General features: G+C 46.7%; 1 protein-coding gene across 3 annotated transcripts; it reads right to left on the bottom strand.

The window, feature by feature from the left end:
• Positions 1-318: 318 nt before the first annotated feature.
• On the bottom strand, positions 319-9598 carry POP4 (POP4 homolog, ribonuclease P/MRP subunit). Of its 3 annotated transcripts, XM_061172864.1 has the most exons (7): positions 9380-9598; positions 7210-7262; positions 5325-5548; positions 3860-3937; positions 3619-3680; positions 1844-1945; positions 319-849 (listed from the first exon to the last, which is right to left on the bottom strand). In XM_061172864.1, exons 1-7 carry the CDS (start codon positions 9384-9386, stop codon positions 713-715), a joined length of 663 nt encoding a protein of 220 aa, XP_061028847.1. In that variant the 5' UTR covers positions 9387-9598; the 3' UTR covers positions 319-712. The 3 variants fall into 3 exon arrangements, with proteins under 3 accessions (XP_061028847.1, XP_061028848.1, XP_061028849.1); XM_061172865.1 differs by lacking the exon at positions 3860-3937; XM_061172866.1 differs by lacking the exon at positions 7210-7262.
• Between the last annotated feature and the right edge of the window lie 2162 nt (positions 9599-11760).

Genomic DNA, 11760 nt, shown 5'->3' with positions numbered 1-11760 from the left:
TTCAATAAGCACACCTAGGCCCGGCATTCTGCCTTTGTGGTCCACCTCAGTTCGAATTCCTGAATGGGCCCTAAGTCACTGAGCAACTTCACCACTCATTCCTCTTCAACTTTCTTGAAACAGCAAAGTAAACCTCAGGTCAAAGAGTTCGACAGCAGGCATGATTTAAAGTGATGTATCAAAGAAGCAGGGCACCACTGAACTAGTGAGACACGGTGCCTGATGACAGAGCAAAAGTAAAGGCACGAGCCAGGCACAGCTCGGGCTTCCCCTTCCCTTCCATCCTGGTGGTGCTGCAGGAATCACTCCTGTAGCCTGTTCATGCCCACATGCATATTTTATTATCACATAAACAACTCATTCATCATAGAACATTCTGAAAACACTGAAAAGTATGAAAAAGAAAAACCAAATAAACTCACTATTCAAGTCAACCTGTGTTAATTCTGGTGTTTTCTGCCTATCTTTTCTGTCCATGGGAGTAATACAAAAACAAGAGCATCTATAAAGACACATCCCTGTGGTCTCTGACTTCTGTGCTCAGTACAGTGTGCTTCTTCCCAGATGATTAAATGTCCTTAACTCTGATTTAGACTGGCTGGAGGTGGTCCATAACCAGAACTGGCCCGACCATCTCTTCCCTGAAAGGTGGGTAATTCAGGTTGTTTCCAGTTTTTCGCTGTCATAAACGATTCCCTTAGGCAGGAAGAGCTCACAGGTCAATTGTTCCCTTTGCTTTGAACTTCTTCGCAGACCGCTCACTTGACCGCAGCTGGAATTTGCTCCCATAAATGTAGGAAATAAAGCCATCGATCTCCACAGTGAACACACAGTTTAGCTTGGGGATAACTAAAAAAAAGCAGGAGAAAAAGGATGAGGGAAAAAATCCTGGCAGTAAGTTCACTTTTGTGGAGACTATTATTCCCAAGATGTTTGTATTAGAAAATACAACAAGCTAATAGGAAAAGATAATAAGAAATGGAGGAACCCACAAAGGTAACAGCACCAGGATTAAAGGGGATTATTCTGCCAAAAGGCCAATTTATTCACATTTTAAATATAACTCAACACCTAGTTTTCCGGGTCAAAGGCTATGAACCAAACTCCCAAAACCAGAAACCCCCAGAAAAACTGCCAGAAACAGGTCTTGCCGCATAACTTTCAGATGGACTCATGGCTTTATGCTTACTGGGGAAACCTGTACACCACTTTCTGAGGTTTAAAATGAGAGCAGAAGAATATAGAGGGGAATGGAACAAAGCAACAAGAAAACCAAGCTTCAAAAAATTAAAGGAACAAAAACCTCCCGCTGTGGTTTTGAAATCTCTGGATTCATGGGCAAGGAGGGGGTGTGGAAATCCTGACAGACTGGCCGCTCGTCTCTGCCAGAGCAGTGAGCTCTAGCACACCAGGCGGATGAGCTTGCACTTGCTTCCCTGGAACCCAGAGAATCACCACCAAGGGCGCTGGCTCTGGGAACTCCAGGGGCAGGCGCTACCTTAGCTTCGTCCCTGCTATCTGTCTAGCTGCAATCCTCTGGGAGGCAGCAGCCTTTGGGCAGGTGGAGGGTCCCAGTCCTGGAAACAGACCCAGGTGTCTGGAGGCACAGCCAAGCAGCCCTTCCTTCCCTTGATCACATCTGGCCAAGGCTGCTGGCTGGGCTCATGAGTACCTCAGGGAGAGCCCTGGGTGCTGGGATGGTCTCTGCAGGCTTGGAATGTAAGGTCAGCAGGTACCTACAATCTGTGCTGACTTGAAAGGCCAAACTGAGCTTTAGAGCCATGAGGAAAGGGCCGACAAATCGGCTGGGGAGGCCACAGCCCACGGCGATCCAGTTACGTACCTTTCAGGCGGTCTTCTTTAGTGATAATTTTGAAAATGTGCTTTGTTTCCTGTAGAAGGATTCCTGTAATGCCCACATAGGAGGGGCATTTGGATTTTGTAACTGCAAAGGAAAAGGGTGGTTCAGGGCTCAGGCCTCTGTGGTGTTAGGGGAGCCACAGGCAGCCAGGCCTGCGGGGGCTGTGGGTTCTGGTCCCAACCTTGAGCCAGCAGAGGAAGAAAGACCACCACAGGGGCAGGGTGAGGTGGAGGCTCCTTGGCTGGGCAGCGACCAAGTGGGATGAGAACCTAGGCTTCCCAATCCCTTGGTGGTGGCTTTACAGCCTCTGTGCTCTGATAAGGTGTCCTTTGGAAGGCCTGCTGCCACAGGGGTCCTGGGCAGGATTCTGGAGCCAAGAGGTCACACGTGTATCTAGCCCCACCAAGGCCCACAGTCGGGTTGCTCTGGCAGGGCCAAGTGTCACTTACAGGACCTGAATGAACGCCTGTTCATCATGGTCTTCCCAGAACCTCCTGAACTCTGGACAGAATGGGAGCCCACCATAGGCCACCCAGCAGTGAGCTGCCACCACAGGCAGTAGGCCTCTCACCTCCCCCAACCCATCCCCCAATGTAGTCAATACACATTCACTGAACGCCTCCTATGTGTCTGGCACTGTCCTAGGTAGGTGCTGGGCACAGTAGTAAGTCCTGCTCTCACGAAGCTGCTGTTCTAATGGGGGGGGTAATGTGTACCAAACCAGACAACTGTATTTTCTGATAGTGATGAGTGCTATGAAAAAAACAAGGGCAGGGTAATGGGGTGGGGGGTCATCTTTAGCTATGGTAGACCCCTGGGAAGTGACATCTGAGTAGGGACCTGAATAATGAGAAAGAATCAGTCCCTGAGCACACAGAACTCTCTGGGTAGAAGGAAGAAGCAAATGCTAAGACCCTGTGGCAGGGCCAGGCCTGGTGAGAAGCAGAAAGCAGGCCAGTATGGTAAGACCTGTGCCCAAGGAGTTTGGACAGGCTGTTTAGACCACAGTAAGGAGGCAGAAGGGACACAACTTGATTTCTGTTGTAGAATCTTCACTCTGGCTGCCTGGTCAGGGGAGGAGCAGTGTGTCAGCAGGGAGAGGGTTAGGCAGCTTTGCAGTAATCCAGGGGAGATGGTGGTGGCTTAGATTTGGGTGTTAGGACGTGCTAATGGATTGGAGGTAGGCAATTAGGAAAGAAGAAATGTGGATACCTCCTAGGTTTTTGGCTTGAACAACCAGGGTAAATAGTGGCACTATATTAGTGGCACTCAGTAGTACTCAGTGGTATTACTAAAGGTGATTCTCAGTGGCAACTTAGATGATGAAGGCCAGGGGAGGGGCTGATCTGAGGAGAGGCCCAGAGTTCTGTTTTGGATAAGTATAGTTTACAATGTCTACTGCACGTCTGGGTGGCTATGTCCAGTAGACAGTTGAATTCAAGGAGTTCAAGGGTAAGGTCTGTGCTGGAGATGACAACTTGGGAACTGTTGGTCCATAGCCGACATTTAAAACCATGGGGCTGTTCAAGATACCAGGCTGTGGGTGAGTGCCAGCAGCTGCTGTGTCCTTTGGGTCTTCTGTGTGGAGAAGGTACACAGAGGCCATTTAGAGTATCCAACAAGTGGCCAGAATTGGCTAAGACAGCCATAGTCATCATCCACCCTAAGTGCTGGTGATGTAGGGATATCCACATAGCAAGGAATTGTCACTGAATGATGGCTTGGGTATCCAGATGATGTGCTCTTAGGCAAATTACCTGAAACAATAGCGCCGTGAAGATCTGCCTTTAAAAGCTTGGCCTGAATCATCTGTGGCTGCCTACGAGGTAAACAAAAGCCCATAATGTATACCATGATAATGAATTCTGAAAGAAGTAAACAGGTCTACAAACTTCTGCAGCCAGGCAGTGCTGATAGCAGGCTCCGAAAGCTGCATTTACAATGATCCTAAGACTTGGGCTCTGCCTCAAAGGGCAAGGCTTCAGAATTGTAACTCACATGTCTGGTTTGAGACCATTGCACAGATCCCGGATGTACTGTTTCCAGAGTTCATGTAGAGGGAGAAAAAGACTGTATCTGTGGCAAAGTCAGATAGAGGTAAAACGTTAGGCAATGTGAGCTTGGGATTATAACATCCAAAGAGCACAGAGCTCGGCTTGATGCCAAGGACCATGACCTGGATCACTGGGGCCTGGGTGCAAATTCTAGTTCTACTCCCGATAACTGCACTAAAATCCAGTACTTTCACCTCTCAAACCTTAGTTTCCTCACTGGTAGAACCCTCTCAAAGCTAAGTTTTTGCTAATGAGAAGAGGAAGGCGTTGCCTTCCTTTGCCCCTTCATCCTTCCTGCTGGTTAGATGCAGGCATGACAGCTGGAGCTCAAGCAGACATCTTCGACCATGAAGTAACACCTACAAATGGTGGAGCAGCAAGGACGCACCCAGGGCTACACTTCTGGTTGTCTGATGGCTGTGGAACTGCCTACCACACCAGCCCAGGATGGTGTTCATCTAGACTTCTTTTCACAAGAGAAATAAACTTCCATCTTATTTAAGCCACTGCTATTTTGAGGTTTTCTGTTACAGGAAGCTGAACCCAGTAAGCCCTCAGTAATCAGGAGTTGCTGGTTGTCATAAGTCCCCGTGCAAGGTGACAGGGTCTGTCTGGAGGATGAGTGAGAAGTGGCGGGGTGAAGGAGAGGGAGCAGGTGAGACGACCCCAAACGGGCCTTCCTGGCGCTTCACGGGGAGTCCATTTAACGAAGCTACTGGTTAGAGAAATGAGAACCTCAGGCTCAAACCCAAAGTGGACTCTCTTGGTGGGGACATGGGCGAGGTACACCAGGGGCAGGCAGCAGTCCCTTCCTCCTCCCAAAGCCCAGCTGACTTTGTGAGAGCGGCCATGAACAAAGTGACAGACTCTGTCTTGTGGGATGTGGGAGGCTATCTGGTTACAGATCTTGGAGCAAAAGCATAGGAACAGTCCTAAGACATGCAAATGCAGAACCCGGCCAAGGAGGGATGGAGTGTCAGCTGGAGGGAGAAACATGTTCTCCCACAGAGAGTGATGTGTCTCTTTCAGAAACTTCTGAAACATGTGGGCAGCACGTTCTTTGGCAATAAGACCCCAATGGGTGATTCTGTCCAGTGCTATTAGAAGCTACAAAGAGATATATGTTAAGAAATATCAGTTCCTCTTTTTCTAAGAAAACTGAAAGACAAATAGTCTGTTGCCCATGGCTTATGGCACTGATCTTATTAGTTAAGGACAGGACAGAAGCCAAGCAGAAAAGCCAAACCCAAACAGTCCGAATTGGTAAAGGAAGCCTGCCCCCTTGTGGCAGAAGTGGGAGAGGCTCTCTTAGCTTAAGCAGAGCAGGGGCTACCTAGCTTCCCAAGTCCATACTCAACACAAGGAAGATTAAGTCTCTGGGGTGGAAAGGCAGGAAAGGCTTGCCATACCTCTGTTGCTCTGGATTAATGTCAAAGAGCCGCAGCTCCCTCCTCTGCTTGGCAGAGAGGCCTTTAGATTTCTTTTTCTTTTCCTTCTGCTTCCGGTGAGTGAAGTACTCCAGAACAACGGCCTTGCGTTGCAGGTGGTCCTCCTGGGCTTGTTGGCTCATGCGGGGCATGCTCCGCTTCAGGAAGGCCCTCACAAAGGCCTCGGCCCGCTGGGTTCCTGGGTGCTGCATGAGGACAAGATGATGTGGTGCTCACAGCTCTGGTTGGGGCTACCCAGACCCCCAGGCCCTCCCCCACACCGCTGCAACAGCAGATGGGCCGCCTTCACTGACCCACCTATCTACCCACTGAGGCTCACACGGCCTCTCATCTGCTGCGTGTTCGCTACCCCCAGCTGGCCAGATGTGAAAGTCACATTCAAATGCCAATTCGTAACTGCCACACAAAACAGCCACGTCAAACTCCAACCTCCTACCCTGCTCTCTGAGGTTATTCTGAGAATAAAAACAAAACAAAACAAAAAACAACAACGAAAAAATTAAAGCAAAACAAACCAAAAAAAACATTACCTTTGGAATAAAAGACTTCTCTCATCCTTGAGAAATGTATGACAACGGTATTTAAGCTGTCATGATCAGATGAAGGCAAGCTCAGAGTAGAGCCAGGCTATGGCCTTGAAGGAAATGACACCAACACTAGGAAAAACGGCATAACCAAGCACTCCAGGGTGGGCCCAGCCGCAGCAGGTAGGGATTTTGACATTGCGGCCATATCGTAATACTCTTTACTTGAGTTTCCAGCCTGTGGATGCAGCATGGCTATTTTCCTGGTCTGCTCTGGCATCACTTGAGGAAATAAACTGTCAGCGTATCTTAGCCCCATGTGTTCACTCTTTTCCACATAGAGCAGAGCATCACATGACTGTGACTGACTACCTGCACTTAGAGAGGACTTCTGGGCAAAGTAACTATCATAAATTGTGTGTAATTCTTGAAAGAACAAGCATCACTGTTTCTCAAGTTGGAGTTCCACCAGTCTATTCCTCATTCGGACGCTTTGCCCTCATGTTTGCCACAGCCCTGGGGAGCACAGTCTACTGAGGTCCTCCCTCTTGACGGGGCCATTTCCTGGACTTTTGTTGCACTAACTGGGCTGCAAACACCTTGCGGCTAATGTGTCAATAGTAATCAAGCTCTCATTTCATGGGCAGAAGCAGGCACGTGGATGGGTGAGAGGTGGGGATAAAGATGTGATACACACGCTCTTCATGGTATCCCATGGTAAGGAGGGCAGTCAGTTTCAGCTTTGTACTTTTAAAAAGTAAAAATTCATTATTATCAGTATTATTACTATAAGAGGACATTTGATTCTTTAAATACCTAAGTGGCCCATCTTTCATGGAGAAGCCAAATTAAGGTGTATCAGTCTTTCAAAATCTTGATTTCAAAAGCAACTCCCTCATTATGAGTCACCAGTGAAGCTTCTGCCAAACTGACAAAGAATGTTTGTAGCACCCAGATATGATCCATCAATTACACTTATGAAATGTGATCTGACTGCCCTCTTCAGGAGTGAAAGGGGCACAGTAACAAGGTCAAATGACAGTGCTTGCCACGGCAGGTGTCAGATGAGCATAGCCTAGTGTCCCCTACACAGTGGGAGATGACACAGATCAAGAAATCCCAGTTAACCAAACTTGACTCTGGTATAATGGGAAAGGTGGCCAGCAGAACAACAAACCTTGATTAAGCCTAACATGTCTGCTGGAAACGTGAGGAGTGAAATGTGGGAAAGGACATCTAAAACAGCACTAACGGTTAAGAAGCCACTGAGCCAGCTTTGTCATCACCTCTGTTGCTCCCAGACCTCCTGCCAAGCACTGTACCTGAATGTCGAACTCTTTTGCCTCTTTCTGAGAAAAGGCATGGTAGATCACACCTGGGGGATTTAAAAAAGACAAACACGAAATGATCAACTCTGTTGGCTATGGCTATAAGACCTAAGACTTTTATAACTGAGAAAATAACTATGCTTATTCAGAGACAGAAGATGGGGGTAGTACAATGAGCACAGCTTCAAAGCTTTCTTGGATGCCTCTTGCCCTACCCTCCAGCCACATCTGTGCTAGAAGTTCCAATGGTGTGCTTTAAAATAGTGCTTCTCAAACATGAATGTGTGTCAGAATCTCTGGGAACTTATTAAAATGTAGATTCTTGGGCCCCACTCTCAGATCCTGCATTTCTAACAAGTTCTCAGATGCTACTGAAGCTCAGCAGATGATACTTAGAGTTGCCCTGGTTTAAAATACCACAGGTTAGGAGCCTGAGCAGTTGCTCTAGAAGTCTAATGATGTAACTCATTTAAAAGTTATGTGACAGGGCTTTTCAGGATGAAGACAGTTGGAACTATTACATTTTGTTTACTGTTAGATGTTTAAAAAAGACTCTTCACATTTTAATATCTACGAAACTGAGATGTATTATACAATTGATAGTGTCCTAAACTGATAAAATACAGTAGATCTTTCTTCAAGCTCAAAATACACATTGCTCAATGTGGTTTTAACCTTTAAAAACTCACACTCCTGTTTCTTAATTTGTCTGAAGAAGAAAACCATGGCACTGGGGACAGAATATGGGTGTGAATGTAATAAGAATGAGACAAAGGCCTGGTTTAAGGGACAAAAGACTAGAAAATTTGGTTCACGCTCTATAAATTCCATCCCAGCTCTACTGTGCTTCCCTGAGTACATTTGAACCAGCAAACCAAAGTGGTTACAAGTTTTATATAGAGTCTGGTTCTCTCTCAGATGGAAGATAGGGATTAAAACCTGTCTGTAGGTACTTCACTGGTGGCGCAGTGGTTAAGAATCTGCCTGCCAATGCAGGGAACACAGGTTCAAGCCCTGGTCCGTGAAGATCCCACATGCCACGGAGCAACTAAGCCCGTGTGGCGCAACTGCTGAGCCTGCGCTCTAGAGCCCGTGAGCCACAACTACTGAGCCCACGCACTGCAACTACTGAAGCCCGCGCGCCTACAGCCCGTGCTCCACAACAAGAGAAGCCACCGCAATGAGAAGCCCACGCACCCCAAAGAGTAGCCCCCGCTAACCACAACTAGAGAAAGCCTGTGCATAGCAACGAAGACCCAACGCAGCCAAAAATAATAAACAAATAAAATAAAATAAAATTTAAAAAAAATAAAAAATAAAACCTGTCTGTAGAGAGCAACTTGCAGGGCTTGGACCCCCAGGAATGACTCTGTACCTGTCACAGGTGCCTTGCATTAGACCCAGAAGTCTTTTATTTCCTATAACAATAGACACCTTAACAGTTATTGAGCCCTCATTGCTTGCCATGCCCCTGATTAAAAGCTACATATATTTTATCTCATTATACTTTCTGAACAGTCCTTTAAAGGAGTTATTATTCCTAGTGTGCACTGAGAAAATTGAAGTTAAAATATGCTGAGACACTTAACTTGATCACATAGGTAGGGAGTGGCAGAGGTGGAACTCAAAATCCAGTTTTAACGGTGTCATGCCCCTGCCTCTAAATGCCCTGGGTGCTTGCTCCCCTCCTTGGCACACCTCTGCTCAACTCTCAAAGCTTTGGGCTAGTGGCATCAATCCCCAGCACGCTCCCTGCGCTTTACACCAGACAAGGGTGATTCACAGAATAGCAGGCTGGGCAGGCATCATTATCAGTACCTTACAAAAGGGGAAACCGGGTTGCAGAGAGGAACAGGGCCTTGACCACGCCAAGAGGGAGAGAGTGGCCAAGTCGTACCAAGGCCTTGGGCCGACCTCTAGCACCACTCACTACTACTGAGCAGCCCCCGGAGAGAACCTGCCTCCAGCTCTGACATAGTTCAGAGACTAAGCAGGCCAACCGGGACTCCGGGCCACAGTTACACTTAGGTAAGGCGGGACAATTTCCACAGCAGATCCGTTCGGACTCCGCAGCGACCCTTTTCACCCACCAGTATCTACACCTAGTCTCCGACTCTTTAACATCCCACCCCTCTCCAATTTCGTGACCCTCAACACGGCTTACTGTTCATTCTCGGACCGCTTCCGGTGCGCTCTGTTGACGTCTTCTCCAGGCGTCGCTCACTCTCTACCTCTCTCTACTTTCTTCAGCAGCTCTCGACCACCACAGCCTCTCTCGTCAAAGTTTGTGGTGGAGAGGTTCCTTGTGCCCGAAGTCGCGCGGTAAGCTAAGCTGACAGACTGACACGCTCCTACCGGCATCAGGAACCACAAGCTCCAAGCTCGAGGATGGCGCTGTCCGTGACGTCACCGACGCGCGCCGACTTAGGGTGGCGCATGCGCCTCGGAGCGGACTCCGCAGCGCGGAGGAGTACTGCGGGTTCTGAAACTGTCTCTTCGTGGTGGGGCTCTCTCGGTGTGTGTTTTGTAGGCGAGGGAAGGCCAGAAGCAGTAGGGTTGGAGTTGGGGAGTGTGGAATGCTTGTGAAGGCCTGGAATAGAGCGAGGCGAGTCGACTTGGAGAGGACAGAGGGAGGTTGGGGACCAGGGGAGGGTGGACATGGGATGGGGAGGGTGGTGGGAATGAGGTCTGTGCGATCCCTAATCGTGCTCTCCACACGTCAGCCGAGGCACTGAAGTTGGGATAGGAGGCTTACGTTCTTGTTTTGTCTCTGCTGCTAGCTAGCTGTGTCATCTCGCTTAAGGCACTTCCCATCTCTGGGCCTCACTTTTCCCGTGTGCTGTGTGAGTGGGGTTGGACTTGATAGTCTCTGAAAGTTTTCTTGAGACCCGGCATATTAGTTTCTGTCAGTAAGATAAAAGGCAAGGAATTGATTCTCGTTGCCCTGGGGAAGGGTTCAAGAAATGTGCCTGCAAGGCCTGGTGGAGACCTCTTAGATGAGACCCGATGCTGCACAGAACTGTGCAGACTTAACTTTTACTGAGTGCTGGGCATGGGCAGGGTGCTGCTCGGGAAAGAAAAGCAATATGGTTTGTATTCTAAGCTAGTGGTTCTCACCTTTCAGTATGGTATAAACTCCTTTTAAAGAAAAAAAATTTCTCAGAGAACCCTGGGAGTATGTCCACGCATCCTAGTTTGAGAAACATTGACTTAAGTTTCTTAAGTGGTGGTGACCTTGTGCCATTTTGATCTTAAACATAAGACTGCAGGCCCTGAAATTGAGTGACTTGTCTAGCATTTACCTTATATGTATATTACCATCACAATTGAAACACAACATTTAAACCAAAACGTATTGCACTTGCAGATACCTGAGAATACTTAGGAGTCTATGGAACTAAGTTTGAGAAACTGCTCTTAGGGATCCATACTATGTGAACTACCATATCTGTTTTTTTTAAATAGCAGCAGAAGACAGCAAGAGCCAATTTCAGTGTTATACTCAAGGGGGCCCTTTTGAGCAGGACCTTTGTGATTATGGAGATAAGGGAGAAGGCAGACCTCTGTCTTTGAGAGTTTTTCTAGGGTTGTTAGGACTCTTAACTCCCAATTGACCTCTTCTCGAGTAGTCAAGGCAGCCCTGGATGACTGCTAAGTCTTCCCTAGAATTCCCTGATTGTGGTGGGGTAAGCACTCCCAGAGCTGCAGTTACTCTATAGTTCCCTGATCACTAAGTCTTTTTTAAAAACGAACAAACCACTTTATTGTCCTCAGGAAACAATTGTATATGTATGCAGAGAGATACCTGTCCTTACAGGTATTGTTATCATTGTGATTGTCATTTAAGCGGAAATTTGAAAACTACTTGATGTTTGAAAATAGTGGATTAAACAAATGAAGTATGTAGGTTAATTAAATGCATTATAATCACAGGGTAAGCTTCAAAAATTCATATTCCTTGCCATCCCTGGAGATTCTTATTTAGTAGGTGGGTCCCAAAGAATGTTCCCAGGTGACTCCGTTGAGTAATTAAGTTTGGGAACTACAGTATGGTATGTTTATATAACATATAATGGAATACCATACAGCCATTTAACAAATTACATACAATTTTTGAAAAGGTTGCAAAATATTAACGTATAAAACCAAATAGTATATACACAAAAAGGATTGGAAAGAATATAACAATATACTGAAAGTTTCTGTAGCTGTGTAAGTGAACTTATGAGAGATTCTTTTTTTGGTCTATTTTCTAAATTTCATTCAGTGAAAATAAGACTTTCTTAAATTTCTTTTTCTTTTTTATAGCTATCAGTGATAAACTTTCAAACATGGATACACATGTTTTCCCGCTAGCGACCTTGTGAAAGTTCCATGGGAAGTCAAGATTTGTTAGTATCATTGCAAGTGACTTCCCTCTACCCCTGAACAACTTACTGTCAAAAACTTCAAATATACAGAAAAATGGAAAGAGTTCTATAATGAACACCCTTATGTTCTTAGATTATACAATTAACATTTTCCTTTAATTGTACAGGTTTCTTT

This window comes from Eubalaena glacialis, chromosome 18 (genome assembly GCF_028564815.1).
Source record: "Eubalaena glacialis isolate mEubGla1 chromosome 18, mEubGla1.1.hap2.+ XY, whole genome shotgun sequence".
Taxonomy (NCBI): domain Eukaryota; kingdom Metazoa; phylum Chordata; class Mammalia; order Artiodactyla; family Balaenidae; genus Eubalaena; species Eubalaena glacialis.
The sequence above is the reverse complement of the archived record's forward strand: the minus strand, read 5'-3'. Positions and strand labels throughout refer to the sequence as shown.